The sequence below is a fragment of the Crassostrea angulata genome, chromosome 2, assembly GCF_025612915.1.
Source record: "Crassostrea angulata isolate pt1a10 chromosome 2, ASM2561291v2, whole genome shotgun sequence".
NCBI classification, from domain to species: domain Eukaryota; kingdom Metazoa; phylum Mollusca; class Bivalvia; order Ostreida; family Ostreidae; genus Magallana; species Magallana angulata.
The window spans coordinates 45,930,012-45,949,548 of record NC_069112.1 but is presented as its reverse complement, the minus strand read 5'-3'; the positions used below and the strand labels follow the sequence as shown (position 1 = coordinate 45,949,548).

General features: G+C 32.3%; 1 protein-coding gene across 3 annotated transcripts in view; it reads right to left on the bottom strand.

Annotated features, from left to right (window-relative positions):
- Positions 1 to 19,231, bottom strand: part of LOC128171049 (protein PIF-like) — a 144,564-nt gene extending 125,333 nt beyond the window's left edge. For 2 of the 3 annotated variants that reach the window (XM_052836807.1, XM_052836806.1), the window contains exons 1-12: positions 19,112 to 19,231; positions 18,104 to 18,171; positions 12,471 to 13,028; positions 12,120 to 12,164; positions 10,771 to 10,809; positions 10,235 to 10,411; positions 9,680 to 9,883; positions 8,796 to 8,975; positions 8,177 to 8,372; positions 7,566 to 7,776; positions 6,420 to 6,516; positions 4,660 to 4,739 (exon numbers count right to left, since the gene is read on the bottom strand). In XM_052836807.1, coding sequence (XP_052692767.1) covers positions 4,660 to 4,739; positions 6,420 to 6,516; positions 7,566 to 7,776; positions 8,177 to 8,372; positions 8,796 to 8,975; positions 9,680 to 9,883; positions 10,235 to 10,411; positions 10,771 to 10,809; positions 12,120 to 12,164; positions 12,471 to 13,028; positions 18,104 to 18,171; positions 19,112 to 19,113 — 1,857 coding nt within the window. In that variant the 5' untranslated portion in view covers positions 19,114 to 19,231. Of the gene's footprint in view, positions 1 to 3,157; positions 3,459 to 4,659; positions 4,740 to 6,419; positions 6,517 to 7,565; positions 7,777 to 8,176; positions 8,373 to 8,795; positions 8,976 to 9,679; positions 9,884 to 10,234; positions 10,412 to 10,770; positions 10,810 to 12,119; positions 12,165 to 12,470; positions 13,029 to 18,103; positions 18,172 to 19,111 lie in introns of those variants that run through there. The other variant, XM_052836808.1, reaches the window with a different exon arrangement.
- Positions 19,232 to 19,537: the final 306 nt, after the last annotated feature.

Sequence of the window (19,537 nt, the reverse complement as noted above, 5' to 3'; positions counted from 1 at the left end):
AGAAACATTGATTAAAAGAAAAAAAAGATTCGTTTTAGTTTTTAAAGTATATTTAGGCTTAAACAATCTCTAAATTGGCTTAGTTTAGGATGGGTAAAGTACTACATTTAAAAAAACACAGGATTAACCTCTGCCATTCAGTCAATTGAAAGGTGACTAAAAGGTAACTGAAATGTGGCTGAATGGCATAGCTATGCCATTCAGCCTCCTTTCAAGACCATTTAGTTAACATTCAGTTGACTGAATGGCAGAGCTTCATCCTGTGAAAAATGTTAATTGTTTGTTTCAAATGCAATTTGATGCAATCACAAATGGCTTAGCACTGATACATACATGTACAATAAGGAAAAAAAAAGTATTTAGTCTTAGTTTAAATCTTAAATAACATTATAAACATACATATTTCTAAAAATAGGGAATAAATTAAACATATGTAAATTACAAGGATTAAAAGGAACGAATTCTTAAATTAAAAATAAAAAAAAACAAACTCCTGCATACTTTTTCCTAAATGTATTGCACATACAAGTACACCAGGAACACTATTAAAAATCGCTGCTTATAAAACGGACTGTTTTCCTTTATACACGTATTTTTATCTAATTATAAAAAAACTCTTCCTGACTACTGCCACTTCTTAAATAAATTGAGTTAAACCTAGAATCAAAAACAAATAGGAAACTGGACTCACATTTACATCGGTTATTTTGTCAAAACTTGATGAAATATCAAGATGAAGAAAATCACAACTGTGATGCCCCTGTGAAGAAGCGTTTTAATAGACCAGGAAGCACTCTTCTCTCTTACATCTATACAATCAAACAATTTCTCCACACAGCATTAGATAACTTACGGAAATATCACCAATAAAGGAGGAACACAAAAGAAGTCCACAGTACATGCTTAAAACGACAACAAGTGCTGCAATAATTCTTTACATATATGAGCTAATGTCTTTTGATCTAGAATGTATAAGAATGTTAAACATGTAAATTATCTTGCAACAATGAAATGATTTATTTACAGAATATTTGTTAATGTGTGTTAACAGTATTTTATGTGCTTGAAAGTCGAAATTTTCTATGAAATTTAATTATTCCTTGTGGTGCCGTTTACACTGACAATGGCGCTGAAACTAACTAATCAAAATTTATTATTTGCCGATGACAAATGATTCCAATACAGTTTTTTTTTATTATTATTATATTTTGTAGCAACATTCTTTTTCAACAAACACTCTCCATTCGGTTGTTTGGTTTTTTTTTTTAGTTTTTATAAATTTGATTTTTTGCCTAGGGTCTTGCAACTGCTTTTTCTTTTTAAAGTTTGTCTCGTCACGCTGTAGTTTAATAATTAGTTAAGTCAAACCCATTTTAATATATTATGCATTATTATGTATTATACAATTTTAGCATTATTAGCCATTCACTTGTTGTTGTGAATGACAGTTGCATATTCAGAGTTTGCTTTTCATTTCGAGTTATTATCAAATCAGCTTCATTACAAAAAAGCCTTAACTCAATATATAATCTTGCAATTGCATTCTTTTTCTTTAACTGATATTTCGATTTTTAACGTGAACAAAATAAGGAAGGGTATACCCCTCACACCTTTTTGGGGAATTATTGTTTTCTTAACGCATATTTTCATAATTGAGTTATATTTTGAATTTACTGGTTCCTCCAGTGTTACAATGAGGGGCATATATACTCAAAGTACGAGGGACAATAAAAAAAAAATATACGAAATCTTTTGCCAAACGTTGTTACTTAATGTCATATTATCATTAAATTCAGGAGACATCATTTAGCAATAGTTTCAAACAACTTGAAATCGAAAACCGTTAATATAGCACTTCTCAGAATTATTTAGAATCTATTCCTGTTAAAATAAGGCCATGGCGCACGGTCAAAAATATGTGTTATGTCAACAATAAATCATAATACGTTTAAAGTAATATCTCAATAAATTGGGCTTAAAACTAAATAATATTGAAAACTCAAATTAAGAATTGTCATGATATTCTCTGTACCGAAAAAAGACAGAGTATATAGTTTTGTTGAAGAGATATCAGTATCTAAAGACATGGAGTCATCTTTAAAATTGACGAAAAACACTCACGTCACCGAACGTCACGACGCAACGAAGTATAATCAGTAAGGATTTAATACGGGAGAAAAGTCAAAAGGAGAATAGTTGAAGAGGTTTTTTTTTTTTTTTTTTTTTTTTTTACAGTAAACAAAGAAACATGCGGTAAAAAAATAAAAAAAAATAATTGAGGTACTAATTAATGATCAAACGTGAACAATTTAGATGTCAAGTGATACCGTGCCAGTTTGATTTGAATGATGAAAAATAAAACAATACTCAGGGTGATATAAAGATTGAGTATCTCTATTAAATGTGCACGTCATCTTGAAGTCATGTTTTCAACGTTACTGTGCGGCGTGATGACAAAACATGTTGTTTTTAAAATCGGCTAACAAAATACCTTTTCATAAAAAAAGCAGAACTTTATATATCAATCAAATAAGTGTTTGTGGATATATTAATCTGTTATTGATAACTATTTTTAAAAGTACATGATAGACAGTCACTTTGTCTTCTCATTCTTTGATTGACCTTCGTGCACTTTTTCCAAGCAAAAATAATGATTGGAATTTTGAGATAGTGTCTACTTTTTTTAAACAAAAATAATTATCCAGTTTTTTTTTGGGGGGAGGGGTGGATGAATGGAGCTACTAACTTTTTTTTTTGCTTTTTATTACTTATGTATGGGTGTTAGATTGTCCCTCTTTCACATGATATACTATTTCTGGCTGATTCATTACTTTGTTTTTAATGAAGAACTCCTTAAGACGACAATTAAAAGAGATTACATAGGTGCTTGCATTTTTTCTAACGACGTTAATAGACTTAGAGTACACTAAAGTAAGTTAAGATGATGGTTAGAGCCGTTAAAACCCTGGCAGAAAAAAAGAAGTAAAATATGACACCAAAGACTAAATTGATATTTCTTTTATTACTTTACAAAGGTGTAGTTTCAAATATATAAATAACCTGCATTTTGGTAGATATTGGACAATGATAAACATAAATCAATAAAATATTCGAGAATTGAATCAAAAGGCGTAAAAACAATTTCCTTCAAGTATAAAATATCAATAGACAGTAAAAATATGTTATATACAGTTAAAAAAAATATTCTACACTATTATAAAATAACTTTTATTTATCTTTATTTTCACAAATATACTTCCTTATCATAAACAAAAAAGGTGTGGGTTTGTTTTAAAGATAAACGCATATAAGTTTTAAAATAAAATTTTAGTTTGAAAAAGTGAACGTCTTTCTTTTATAAATCAACTAAAGAAACAGGAAACATTTGTGCAAAAAAGTCTTCAGGGTCTTTCCTCAATTTCTGTCGGGGGGTCTCCATCACAATGCTGTATTCTGATCTACAAAGAATATTTTGTTAGAAGATTATAAAGAAATGCATCCGTTCGACGAGAGTTTCAGTAAGAAGTAAAACAAAACCCTAATTATGTGCTACCGTCACAAACTCACAAACACTGTTATCACGATTCAACGAACGCATTTAAAATTGTATGCTATACTGCTGAGAAAAAAAACTGATGCTGACACTAGCTGTGCTCTTACACGTGTTTACACACTTGTGACATTTCTATCTTATTTTGATGCAATAAATCTTACAAAAATCATATTTTTCCGCAAAATTATTAGTCAGGACAAATTTACATGCTAAAATAATTATACACTGAAAACTCATGTGCTACAATAATTCATAAATGACATTTTTTAATGGGGGGGGGGGGGGTAGAGTATGATACAAAACATTGCCAACATGTTTTATACAACATACACATGTGTAGTGTAACTTGTTTTTTTTTTCTTTTACTCTAGATTTTGTTAACAACATTTTGTTTGTATTATCATATATCTTTATATATTGCTTTATCATTTTGACATTGTTGCAAATTATGTTCAGGAGAAATATATAAATGGAAAATAATATAGGTCAAATTTTAATCCAATTACGCTTTTAATAGAGTAAAAATCAATATAGGTGGACCATGCTGAGGCGCACCTTAAAATTAATTAAATCATAACTCTGTTAAAATCGCTGAAACACTTTATGCATCTATAATAACAATATCATTGGATTACATGTACTCATATTGTTGTCTAAGTCATCGGATCACTATATACTGTTAACCAATTTTATTCGCGGCGACTTTATTTCGCGATTAACTGCCAATAAAATGGTTCGCGGCGACTAATATTCGCGACCAAGCCTTGTCCAGACCTGTATTGTTATAAAAACTACAGCAAAGGGATTGATTCGCAGCGAGAAAATTTGCGACGACAAGGCTCTCGCTAACCTCGCGAAAATTTCTCGCACGCGAATAAAAGTTGGTTTACAGTATACATTTACAACAAGATTAGTTGATTGATTTTTTCTAAACTTGTTTAAATAATATAGTTTTTCCTCGGGTAATTAAACTAATCAAAAAGAAATAATTTCATTCCAGGAAATTTGTTTCTTTTTATCTACCGTCAACAATATAAAATTTCCTGAATTAAAAAAAACAATATTTGAAGCAAACTGCTTTTTACTTTGATCTGATTACAATATACCTGATCAATGTATCCTTTGAAATTGTTATACATTCCTCCAGCACCAATAACAATCCCTGTCTGCCTTAAAAGAACCATCTCTACAATGATACACAAATAATATTATTTTTTGACAAATTGCAATACATTGTGCTATTTACATGCATCACCATAAAAACGAAATAAATTAAGAGGACAATAAATAAATAATTTAAAAAGAATAAAAAACCAATCAAAAACAATACAATTCCTTTTGCCCCATCTACCAAAGAAAAAAAACGATTTTGAGTTATAAGCTTATCTGCAATTGATATAGGTAAATAAAATAATAGTAATCATTAAAGGAAATCAAAGTACTGAAGTACTGACGGGAGTTGATTTCATCGATTTTAAGATCAACGGTATGTTATATTGCATGGCATTTAGTTTTTGATATGTATTTACGCACATTTCTTATGATATGAATTATGGGACCTTCCCGACAAGAATTTCGAGAATAATAGAATCCTTCATTATTACGAGTGTGGGATAGTGAAATTCCACCTCGGGGACAAGATTCACGGTCTAGGACCATGCTTTGCCGAGTCCTAGACCGTGAATCTTGGCCACGAGGTGGAATTTCATTATCCCACACGAGTATATAATGAAGGATTATTTTTCTCGCATTATATTTCCTTAAAAATTGATGTTTGACAACTTTCTGTTATGACGTTCAAAAGATCCCACCGCGTGCTTCAAATAGTGCAAGTCAAAATGAGAGCATACGACAGTTTTTTAATTAAAAATATGATAAATTGTAATTAGTTAAGCAAAACAATTACTTAATAGATAATCTCAATGCACCATTTTGCATTTCCCTACAGAAGACAACGTTTGTTTACGTTTTAAAACGGCGAAGTAATACACAGTGTAAGACATACAAATCTCACACTGCTGTCTTACACCGGTCAAACCGATTTCACATCGGTGATAATGCGAGAAAACCCCATCATGGTGTGTAATACTTAAAGATAGAGATAATTCCATCAAACTACCTATCAGTAATCGAAATTTTTTTGAGAAATTGTATAGATCTAAGCAATATTGAATCTATAGTAAACGCTTGGCTGTCTTAGTTTATTTCCGACAAACAAGAGAGACCCTCTGCTTGTCGGGAATTAACAGAGACAGCAGAGCGTCTGGTTGAATGACACTTTATTGAACACTAGCATAGGAATACTTACGACAACAGAAGTATCTAATTGTTCGTACCCTTTTAAATCTGACAATTCTAACGGTATTCATACATAAGTTTCCTTGAAAAACAATACTAAAGGATACATTACGTCGAATTTATCGATTATATTCAAGAAGTAAGTGTAGTCAGTAGTATTGTTTTGTGCTTAGGCCTAATCACTGTTTCACTTGCGGTTTGCTAGAGTAACTGCAGAGGATAGTTCATCACAACGAAGTCCCAAAATCCATTTAGGATACCTTTGACATTGCGATAAAGACTTCTTAATAAGGTACCAATGTTAAGTACAAGAAAAGTACATATAAATCTTTACTTCCATTTCCAAAACTTTACACAAACAAATTAAAAATTGCCATACATGTATTTTCATTTTAACTTAAAAATACCTTTCTGCCGCTGTACTCTATTATCAAATTGGTTATGAATATGCCAAGTAAGTTAGAGATTTAAAACATAAGCTATTGCAAAAAAGAAAAAAAAAAAAATAAAAAAAAACAAACAAAAAAAACGTGCATATGTATAAAAGTGAATGCATTTGCAGTATTACCTTGGATAAACTGTTTTCTGTTTTGTTTGTTTAATGAAAAGTTGATATTTGTTCCCTTATGGTCGAAGCTCAGAGTTACGTTGTTTACAATATCAACCTTTAAAATAGAAAAAAAAAACAGGCAACATTTAAATAGAAAAGCATTTACGTTGTGTGCAAGCTTAGGGGGGGGGAGTCACATTTCAAATTAGTTATTTATTTGATCTTACAATTACATCCAATATCGGATGATCTAACTTCTAATGCGTTCCGTTTAGTCTGTTTTCTTTATTGTCAAAATAAAATGACAATTTTCACTTTTAAACATGTATTATGTTTTTAAGTCCCAACCAGATCACAAATATTACATTGTCCATAAACAGGCATTCATCAAAAAGCTGGCATGAAGTAATGTACATTGTTAATATACATTTGACCAGATAGGTTTAACTAGTAAACCCTATCTTGCAAAACAAATAGAGGTATTCGATTCGGGAAAACAATTCACTCTGACGCACATAATTTGTTTGTGGTTTTTGTGGGTTTTATGTTCCGTTATGTGTATTATTATTTATTTATTTTTTTATTTATTTATTTTTTTTGCCTTTTTTCAAATCATTTTGAATCGCTAATTTAGACAAAAATAAGGTATTTAAGTTTGACAAATAAAAACGGTCAATTAAAAATACACCACACAATTCTGAATACTTTGCAACCTGTGGATAAAAGTAAATTATTAAACAGATGACTTTGATACACATAATAAAAGGCAGTGTAAGCATAAAATACGCAAAAAAGTAACATGTAGTTAAAGGGGCATTACTCCCAAAAAATCATCACAACAAAACTTACAGAAAAATTCACATCAATATACAATTTTTGCCTTTAAGAACAGGAAAAGCGCCAAAGTTCCCTCCAAAAAAATGGAACCGGATTTTTCTTGTAACTCAAACATCTACACATTATGTCCTAGTTTCCTACAAAGTTCCGGAAAATTATTTGCAAAGATTTATGAGGAGTTGCGCTTACATGAAATCAAGACTGGCTGACTGACTGATTGACGAGTGAAAACCAATCTATCTTCAGCAACAAGTTTCGTGTGGTATAACTATTCTGGAGTAATTTTGAAAAAAAGTTCAAGATATGCTCATTATATAATTAACCAACCTGGTATTTGACAGGATGCCACCAGATATAGCTGCCTGTTCCAGCGGTTTGGGTTTGCACTCCGATCACGTGATTAATTCTGTCCAATACGATGGCGACGCTAGCAGAGCATGACTTGTAGTAGCAGTTTGAAAGAAGAACTTGATACTTTGTCTGTGTAGGGTCATCGTCAGAGCGCATAGCGATGAATTTCAAATATATCATTAAACTTCTGTTGGAAAAACGATTACAGGTACATTGTATCTATCACATTTTAGTTTAGAAATTTGACAAGCACTATGTATAAGTAAATGGATAATAGTTTTCTTTAGAGGTTTGTGGACAAATTTAATTAAAAGTAAAATAAAGCAATTGTTCCAGCTTCAAAAAATATTTTCGAATTTCATTTTCCGAGATAAAACTAGTTTTTGATATGTAAGAAGAAGACTCACACATAGAAAATCAGCTAAATAGTATTGAAAACTGTGTGTGATTTTTTGTAAGCAACATTGTTTTGATTTTTAAAAATGAGTATTAATTGAGTTTGAATATGCTAAACATAACAGTAAGTTGTTATCCCAACACAACGCGATACTAGGATGCTATTAAATAAAACATATTTGCTTTTTTACCGATATTCTATGTTGGAAAATCGCCATATATTCAGACAACTAGAGTTGCCATTCATTTTCATCATTCCATCTCCCAGAGCGGAAATGACGACATCACGCTGCGCAACGTGGATATTGCGACCTGAGAAATCTTTGAATCCATTGACATTACCTTCCTTTCCCTTGTTGAACTTCAGATATAGCTCGTCACGACATACTGGCAATGAATAAAGATCTCCATTAATAAAACTTAAAAAATAAAATGGCTGTGAGGACAATAACAAGTTTATTGTTCCCACTTTTTGTGACTAGAACAGTAAACTTGCTATTGTCCTGATAACCAGTAAAAAGGCAAAGCAAATCGTATTTTTTTTCTAATATGAAGAAGTTTGTTGATGGAAATCACGTTCAAGTTATTACCCTACTGAATCCGATAACACACATAAAAAAAAATCAAAATGAAAAGCAAATGTTATCAAACGTTCTTCAAAAGAGAAAAATATTAATTAAGTCTTATGCATTGAATAACACCTTAATGAATATTAAAAATTAAACAATAATAAAATAGAGGGCTGTGAATGTGTTTGGAGCATGCAATTAGGCAATCAAAATCGACAAATATGATTATCGAATTTCCTACGACTAGTATTAGGCTTTGAGGTTGGTGGTGTGATAACGGTATCATCTGTCACGTGGTGTGTGCATCCGCATGCTGATTGGTCAAAAGAAGATCCAGGAGCACATGGCCGAGAAATGTTTCGGTTGTGTATTTCTTCAAGGTACGTCCGGCTGTCATTAGGATTAGCCCATCTTTTACATACTGAAGAAGAGAATTCCTACAATTATTATTTATTTAATTTAATTTCTGATTGTTATCATATAATTGTTTCGTTTATCCTTTATGTGGTTTTCTAAACGATTTTTTTTTCACACATGGTCTGTGCTCATTTGAAATTTTAAAGAACATAACAAAGAATTTCCAAGAGCATAACAAACAAGCATAACAAACAAAACAGCATAACAAACAAGTTCCAACTGAAAATTCGCCCGACGATTCAAACGCCATGAATAAGTGTTTTAACTTTATGCAAACAAAAATACATACAAGGAAACGGATTCACAAACATACAGAACATTGTAATACATGTGCTCTCGAAGTTTATCACGTGTATCCAGTATTAGATTATTGGAATAGGAAAAGTAGACGTGAATGAGATACGTTGAGTTCACTGATATCATACATTAATATCCATACAATTTTGTCACTTTTGTATATAAAAAAAAAATAAAACCAATAAAATAACTGTTTGCTTAGCAAATATGCATATAATATATTGGTTGTTTCCATTTTTGCCCTTTTTTATACATGTGCATGTTTTTGGGATAACTCTTTATATGAAACCACGAATTCAAAACACGGTCAAAAACAGACTGACTTGTAGCTCTGATATCGCGAACAAGAGAACCATGTGTGATAAAAGGCATCAAGAACCATAAGCAACTAAAAGGTTATATGTACAGTACCCTGTAATTGGTCAGTGACGGTGTCCTGTCTTGGGGGACAGGGGGTCACACACGTAGGGTCGGTAACACATCCGCGGCCTGGTTCAAACATATGACCCATAGTGCAACACGCCGGGAGAGACTTCCGGTCGAAACAGGTCCAAAATCCGGAGCATATGCCGTCCATTGGGTAGGTGTATCCGGAGGAATATCTTCTACAAGGTTCTGAAAGAGATAATAAAAGGAATTTGATGAAAGACGGTACATGTTAAACTTCATACAACACGTTCGTAGTGAATTTAATATATTGAATCAAAAAACCAAATAGGCTTTTTTCAATATTCGAGCAACATTTTTGGACCAATAACTCGAATCTAAAATATCAACTATATATTTTTGCGTCATCTTATTGAATAATCAAAGTGTTTTAAGTTATTCAAATATAACTTATCGATAAGTTATTTTTTTCTTGAATTCTCAATTCAAATTTTTCCCGATGGATAGTTTTTTGTTGTTGTACAAATCCTTACCTAAAACAGATAATTGTGAAATGATAGATTTATTTGAAGAGCTTACCATTGAAACAATCCGCCTGAGTCGAATTGACGCATGTTAGACTTATCTCGTCCCAAAACAGCCCGAATGGGCACGACTTGATGAAGGTGAGTGTTCCGCCTACCCCCGGAACTACTTCTACGTATTTCGTACAATCTGATGAATGAACTTGAAAGTGCCGCCCATCATCAACGTAGCCTGAAACACTCAAACACATAATTATGTTATGCAAGAAGAATGTTTTTTTGTTCAAATATTTGACAAGATATTTATTATTTTTTTTTATGTAAAACCAATGACAAAAGTTCAATGGAATTAAACGATTGTTCAATTTCAACTACCCAACCTTAAATAAGGTTGGAATCTTTAAAAAATACTAGTTGTACACACAGGTAACTTTTTTTGGCTTTTTTCTTATGACATTCTTAACGAAAAAAGAAGTTATAAATTGTATATTATATTTACAGATAAAACGTCGTAGAAACTAAGTGAAGTAAAGCGTTTTGCAATTCTTAACTTCAAGCAGTATATTGTAATTCATAGATATACAGTCTCACCATCATTTTTGCCGCTTGATTCCCCAATTCTATCTGGAACTTCAAACAAAAAACAAAAACAAAAACATATACCACCTTTGTAAAACATATTTATCTGACAGGATGAATTTATAATTTTGTAATTTGAAGACAAAACTAGCAAATAACTTTCGGGTATTCATTAACAAACAGAATCAACTATTGCCTTAAAATGTTATTATTCAGAAAAAAGGACCTTAAACCTTAAAGTGATTAGCGGAAAAATGACCCTCATTCCAATGAAAAAATAGAAAAACAATACATGTAAAGACTAATAAGAGAGTAATTTATATTTAGTCTGTCCCGGTTTTTTTGTTTCCATTTTTTTATAAATATATACATACCTAGGAAGGAAGTACAATTCATATTAATAAAAGAGAAAATATCCAATACATTTTCATTCCCACATTATTATTTTTCACTCGTAAAAAAGTCACAGGAACAAAAATAGATTTCTTACGGAGATTTATTTTGGGGAACATATATTTATTCTCTTTATTCGGAAGACACTCGGAATAAGTCGCTTAAAAGTCATTATTAATTATTATTTTCATTTTTTTCAACGTTATATTTCGGGTATTATCATGGCTTTTGCAAGGCAACATCCCCGTATGCTACTGAAGCGGCAGAGGGGGCGTTTCAAAACATATAATTTGTGCCTTTTTTCGCTTTAGTGGATTAACATAATTTGGGTACAAAGGTATCTAAGAATATCGAAATATGAAAAAAGTGGTGGAGGCAAAAACTTTGGACAGAGTACAAAGTACATAATACATTCACTGTGTCCTTTATTACTTTATTATTTAAGTAAATCGATTGTTATTGACAGTGCTATAGAAATTGACATGATTGAAATCTACCCGATCAAGTTCTGACAGTTTATCGATTGGTCAAAACCTTTAACAAACTAAGAAGAAACACGGACGACAAGAAATAATCTTGATGATGTCAGACTCAAATCCCTATATATGAATAATTGGCCATTTCTTTTATGAAACGTACTTTTCTACATTAACAATCATAATTTAACTTTTCCCCTACTTTCACGATTAATTCAAAAATTAATTACAAGAAAGATGTAAATATAAACAATACAATGCTATCATGGATGGTTCATGCGGATTATGAAAGGACCGGAGCAATCACTGCCAAAAAAAAATATATAAATGTCTACAATGTTGCTAAATTCAAATATCCCGCATGAATCACCACATGTGTATTGTTTTAGTTCACGTAATTCTTAACACAAGAAATCACACTAATATTTAATATCTTATATCTGGTATTTGTATTGAATTTTGGATGCAATTTAATGTAGAAAATAAACTTACCTATGCTAGATGTCGGGTTAGTTGTAATCTCCGGTGGGGCGGCAACTTAAAAAAAAATAAGACAAGAATCAACTGCGTTTGGCAGGATTTTATAGGTATAACATCGAACGAACAACATTTAGACAATTTTTGACGTTATACGACGACAATAAATTCAATATTGCAGCATACGCTATAGTATAAATAAAAAAGAGATTCCGTTCCTTTGAAATCAAACGCCGGGGTTTTATCGAAATCATCGACATTACATTCATTTTAAATAAATCGTGTTCTCGAAATCGAGAATGCAAATGTATTTATTCTTTTTCTGAAAGTGAGCAAAGCACAGAAATGCAATGATAAATTTCATACTTATGCAAAGTGAAGATGAAAGATTTCGTGGAAGAGCGTCAAAATCCAAGACCCTCAATGCATTCTCCTTTCTGCTGGCAATATACTCCAGCTCTGTTTGAAATGTTTTATCTCCTTCTATCCCTACAGCAAAAGTTATAACCCCATCTAGATGCAAAAGCCGTGCCTCCTCTTTAGTTAGATACGGGGAAACCGAAAGTCCATCCGTAATCACTACTCCAATCCGAGGCACTTCCGGTCGACCTCGCTCCTGAAACATTTCGCGCATGCGCTTCAACGCTTTGTGAGTTCCGGTTCCGTCATTTGACATGGAAATGTTGCTGATGAGAAACTTGAGTAAAGGTAAACTACTGATTTGTCCAAGTTCGATTACTCTTCCGATGAATGTGGAAAATTCAATGACGCCTACTCGAACTTTGACCGGTGATAGGTCGAACTCATCAATGATGTCAGATGTGAACTTTTTCACTTTATCGAAGTTCACGCGGGTCACACTGTCCGAACCGTCCAGTACAAATACCACGTCCATTGGGTGTGCGCATAGTTTCTTACGGACGTCTATAATGAAAAAAAAAACCTAAAACAACACAATATGACACTAGAAATGAAATACTGTATACAGGGTTTTTTCGCCACGTGTAATTTTCGCCCTTCAAACGCTTGGAAAAGTTGTCACCTGTCCGGATCCCGAATACGTTGGCCAAATATGCAAATATAAAACGAAAGCGAATATTTCCTTGTTGACAGAAATTGAATGATTTACTAATTATGTTAGTTTAGGCAAATATTTTCCTGTATACAGAAATTGAATGATTTATTAATTCTGGGTTTTTTCAGATACATGTACTTATTTCCCTTTAAAATAAGTTTGAATTAATACATATAAATTTCATACCCTAAAACAATCTTTCTCCCCCAATTAAATTCAAGCATCTCTCTCTCTCTCTCTCTCTCTCTCTCTCTCTCTCTCTCTCTCTCTCTCTCTCTCTCTCTCTCTCTCTCTCTCTCTCCTGATTTTTTTCTAAATTTACATCATGTATTCCTGCAATACTGTTTTATACGAAAGCCGAGAAGGATCATTCGAGATTCGAGATTCGAAATACGAGATTCGAAATACGAGATTCGAGATTCGAAATTCGAGATTCAATATCTAAATTAACCAATCAAATCATGGATCTGAAACCTGTATCCTAGCAACATCAAACTGTTCTAAATAAAGATCATACGTACATGCTCTTTCCTACAAATAAATGTCTTAATAGCCCTTATATAGTGGTTATAAAATGGTTAAATTAACATTGATGAATTAACCCCACACAGTATAAACAATTAAATTAGAAATAACACTGTTGGCTTTGCGAATCTAAGTGGTTTTGTTTGCCCTGTATGTATTTCCCCCCGAACAATTTTAACCCGAAGTGTATTCGCCCCAACTGTGTAAAAATCGGCTCGCGAAGAAAGATCTGTTAAATCTAAATGTTTTAGCTATGAAACGACTCTCAAAAAAATAATCGACATGTCAAAATATAGGTTATGATAAAGTTTTAAACCATAGAAGATATAATGATTTACAACCTCAAAGACAAAAATCCAGATAAGAATAGTGTATTGTAGGGTATGGCAATGCCATTGTCGATATGAGAGAGAGAGAGAGAGAGAGAGAGACAGAGAGAGAGACAGAGACAGACAGACAGACAGAGAGTTTTGTAGTGTCTCTCTCTCTCTCTCCTCTCTCTCTCTCTCTCTCTCATCACCATTTCCTTTTCCGTGAGGGGGCTTGGGGTATTTGTGATGTCTTACATTAGCTAGCGAAAATGATAAAAAAACATGAAATTTTCTTTAAATTGTGTGCGAATGTTGTACGCCAATAATCTGTTTTCAGTATATACATTTCAAGAGGGGGGAGGGGGGCGGCTATATAGTCCTAATTAATTTGACAGTTATTCTGTCCCCACTTTGTTTTCTCTTCGTTTTCCAGGTTTTTTTTATTTGGCTCGGCAAATTAATATAAAACTTTCTGTGTAGCTCCATAACGATGCACTGTAGATAAATTATGAGTAGTTTTACTTTTGATAAACAGGTACACATCCGTACTTGATTTTTAATTTGACTCTTATAATCGGATTTAATATTCCAATAATTATAGGGTAGGAAAGAGTAGACGGGACTTTTTTGCGCATATACTACTGTACCATTCATTCAACACAGGTATTAGCACTCATCGAGTTCGACTTGCTTTCCTTTTCTTTCAACCACTGGATTTAAAGCTATTAATTTTTGAAAATATTTTGAATTTATGGACTGATTATATGTAAATTAGAGCTGCGCTGGTGCATATATTTACCCAAATGGACCAAAATATAACCAAATGAATCTAAAAGTTTTGACAAAATTAGTTTTAAACATACGACTCTTTTTTCCAATTCTAATCGGGTATGTCCTTTAGAAAAATCTTGAACCACACACATTTTATCAAATAAAACGACAATTGTTTCATTTTTTTATGGGGAGGGAGGTGGTGCCTGTAAAGGACATGTATTGCTTGTGGCAGTTGTGCTATACTCTCATTTGTTATAATAGGTAATACTACATATTGATATAAAATGAAAGTTTCCAATTACACTGTACATAGCTTCTATCACGCATTTTGACCCGTGCGATAGTTTAAAACAATTTCCAAAGTATTTAATGTAATTCAACCGATCATTTTTGAAATTTAATTTTCTGGATCCCCGCCTGATACGTCCGCCTTCTTGTATATTAGAATTACATGTACGTTGACCATATGTACACATTAACCTAATCGGCTATGTTATGGGACGATTACATTTTTTATCAATGTTTTTGCAGGATATGTAACAAATAACAGCCTATTTGTGGGTTTTTGCACTGATTATTTGAGATAATTTGCCGCCATCTTTTATGCATTCCACACACCACTCACAGTTTCTTTATTTGGTGTTCTGTGTGTATGGCGACAAATTGGTAAATTTGCACCACTCACCCCTTGTAGCTTCATCCTGATTACATTTTATCTGGCTAAGTGTAATGTAGTAGTATATTAAATACACACATCTTTGTTTGCAGTGCTTATTTACATCTTTAGAGATTTACTTACAAAAAAAGTAAACATTTGTATGACTTATATGTAATTATTGTCAATTTTGGTGCGGGGGGGGGGGGGGGGGGTAGGAAACTACAGAGAAACTTAACTTGGCTGTGAAACATATGCTTTTATTCTTTCTTGTTGATATATCAATGAATGAATTATAACAAAATATATGTACAACAATTAATTTTGAAATATTCATGCACAATCAAATAAAGGGTTTTACTGTTCTCTGCACAAGAAATCGGCAATGTGAACAAATTGGCACCCTATCATCCCTACTTTTAATTGTAGAGAGTAGGCATCCTTCTATATTGAAAACAATTCCAAAAGTAAGACTCATAATAAGTTGTTTACTGAGGAAAAGGAAAAAAAATTGTATTTATCAATAATTCCGTATGATGTGATAATATCTCAATGATTTGTTTATAATCATAGTACTAGTGTATCACTGTATGCATACATAAAACGATAAGTAATGCTTATATTTATTAGTGAAACAGGACAGATTATTTATATTTAGATTATTTAGATACATGTACTAATCTTCATGCGGGGATCTAGAAAGGAGGGGGTCAAAGGATCTGGACCCCCTCCTCGGGAAAATTGGAGCTAATTAAATTTACAATATGATAGTAAACATTTTTAAAATTGGCCTAGGACCCCCTACAGAAAAAAATTAGCTACGCTTATGAAGTTCTCTACCATAACCGCATTTTTACACAAAAGGGGTGAATAAACCCGGGTTTTAAACTATTACTGGTGGTGAAATACCTTAGGGTTCAAACGCATCAGGTGGAAATGCACCAGGGCAAACAAAACCACTTAGATCCGCGAAGCACACTGCATTATTATTAGTCTACTTAGATATTCTGTGTAAAAGTAAATACAAATGATTATTTAGTTAGGTAGGGAGAAGTCAACATAGCATTTATTTGTATATAAGAGCATGTACGTATGATTTTTATTTAGAACAGTTTGATGTCGCTAGGATACATATTTTCAGATCCTTGATTTGATTGGTTAATTTAGATATTGAATCTCGAATTTCGAATCTCGAATCTCGTATTTCGAATCTCGTATTTCGAATCTCGAATGATCCTTCTCAGCTTTCGTACTTTCCTACCCTATATTTATTGGAATATTAAATCCGATTATAAGAGTCAAATTAAAAATCAAGTACGGATATGTACCTGTTTATCAAAAGTAAAACTACTCATAATTTATCTACAGTGCATCGTTATAAAGCTACACAGAAAGTTTTATATTAATTTGTCGAGCCAAATAAAAAAAACCTGGAAAACGAAGAGAAAACAAAGTGGAGACAGAATAACTGGCAAACTAATTAGGACTATATAGCCCCCCCCCCCCTCCCCTCTTGAAATGTATATACTGAAAACAGATTATTGGAGTACAACATCCGCACACAATTTAAAGAAAATTTCATGTTTTTTTTATCATTTTCGCTAGCTAATGTAAGACATCACAAATACCCCAAACCCCCTCACAGAAAAGGAAATGCTAGGTGATGAGAGAGAGAGAGAGTGAGAGAGAGAGAGAGAGAGAGAGAGAGAGAGAGAGAGAGAGAGATAGACGATGTAAATCACAGGTGCGCTAACACCGTTAAAATTAACGTTAAAGCTTGCTAGTTGGTCTGCCCTACCCTAGCTACCTCCTCTCTTTTCTCCTTTTAGAGGCTTAATTATTGTCTATATATGCTTGTAACAAATCAAATCAATTTCAAATTCTAAATCAAAACTGAATTTGACACTACAAAACTCTCTCTGTGTCTGTCTGTCGGTCTGTCTGTCTGTCTGTCTGTCTGTCTGTCTGTCTGTCTCTCTCTCTCTCTCTCTCTCTCTCTCATATCGACAATAGCATTGCCATACCCTACAATACACTATTCTTATCTGGATTTTTGTCTTTGAGGTTGTTAATCATTATATCTTCTATGGTTTAAAACTTTATCATAACCTATATTTTGACATGTCGATTATTTCATTGAGTTTCGTTTCATAGCTAAAACATTTAGATTTAACAGATCTTTCTTCGCGAGCCGATTTTTACACAGTTGGGGCGAATACACTTCGGGTTAAAAAATTGTTCGGGGGGGGGGGGGGGGGGGATACATACAGGGCAAACAAAACCACTTAGATTCGCAAAGCCAACAGTGTTATTTCTATTTTAATTGTTTATATTGTGTGGGGTTAGTTCATCAATGTTAATTTAACCATTTTATAACCACTATATAAGAGCTATTAAGACATTTATTTGTAGGAAAGAGCATGTACGAATGATCTTTATTTAGAACAGTTTGATGTTGCTAGGATACAGGTTTCAGATCCATGATTTGATTGGTTAATTTAGATATTGAATCTCGAATTTCGAATCTCGAATCTCGTATTTCGAATCTCGTATTTTGAATCTCGAATCTCGAATGATCCTTCTCGGCTTTCGTAGTTTTAATAGATAGTACATTGTATTATCTATTAATTCATAAACAAAACATATTTTTTTACTTCACCTGTTGTCTGTTGTGCTTTTGTACAGACAAGATATCCAACCAAAGCCAGAATCAAATACAACTTTATCCTGGAAAAATGAAGATAATTAAAAATTTAGCAACAATATCAAAATGATTTAGGGATTATTGATATTAGTTAATACAATCAAAAACGCGTTTCCTTTTTCCATATAAGTATACAGTTCTCACAATACTTTTAAAAAAATTTTCTTCAATTCACAAAAAGAAAACATAAACAAATCGATGAATACTAACTATTTGCCTGCAGAGGTACATGTACTAGATTTAGTTTGAAAAGGAACAGGTGATAATTTATCCGCGCACCTGTTGGCCTTCCAGATGAATATTCATAAATACATGATGGGGCGGCTTTATAATATATTGACCGATTTTACTTTGTATACTCTCTACTGGGAGGAGATATTTTTATATTTCAAAATATAACATCGACATAAAATATTATAATTTTTTTTTTAATATATCTTATTTTTTTAATGTATATCGTTTTTGTCAAACTGTCGCATAGAATAAAATGTCATACATTTGTACGGACTAATATCAAGCAATTAATGTACTTCTAACAATATTTGTTTTTGATTTAGCGTTTGTATTAGATGATTTAGTAAAGGAGTTATAAGATATAATTTATATGTATGAGTCAAAAATCGTCATAGAATGATAGCCTCTCAGAAGCGAAATTGAATGACATTATTAACATACATGTATCTAAGATTTTAGGAATCCCCCAAAAATTGCATGTAAATATCATTGGAAAACATATATAAAACATATATTATTAGTGCCCCGTCCATCCCCTTCATGACGGAACAAAATTTGTTTATTTAAAGACACGACAAATTCATTTCTACAGTTTGAAGGGAACATTGAAAAAAAACCCCGATAGTAATAATTCTCAAAAAAAAAAAAAGAAAGAAAGAAAGAAAGAAAAAGAAAAAACTTCCTTGGAGATTTTTCCTTCTAAATATAACAGACACAATTTACACTTACATTTTTCTGTATCCAATATAAAATCCATCATCTAGAAATCAGCTTGCTCTCTCCCTTTCTATATACATGTAGATTATTCTATCTAATTTAATGTCCATCTTCTCTAGCCGAGCGTTTATAAATTGTCCTCGGCGAATAGAATCCAAAGTCACCGCGTGGATTATTTATGAAGATCAATAAAAGTTAAATTCCTTGGAAATATAAACTTTTGCCGCACTATTTACCACAGTGAAAAATTAACGAAATAGTAAGCAGAAATTTACACCTGCAGGAAAATTTCAGATAATTATCAAGAAATGTTAATGTTATTTTCTGCAGATATTTCTTTACATGCAAAACGATCTAATTGTTACTATATGAAGAATAAGGAATCATTCTTTGGGTATTATTTGGCGATAATGTCGGCCGGGGCGTGATCAAATCCAA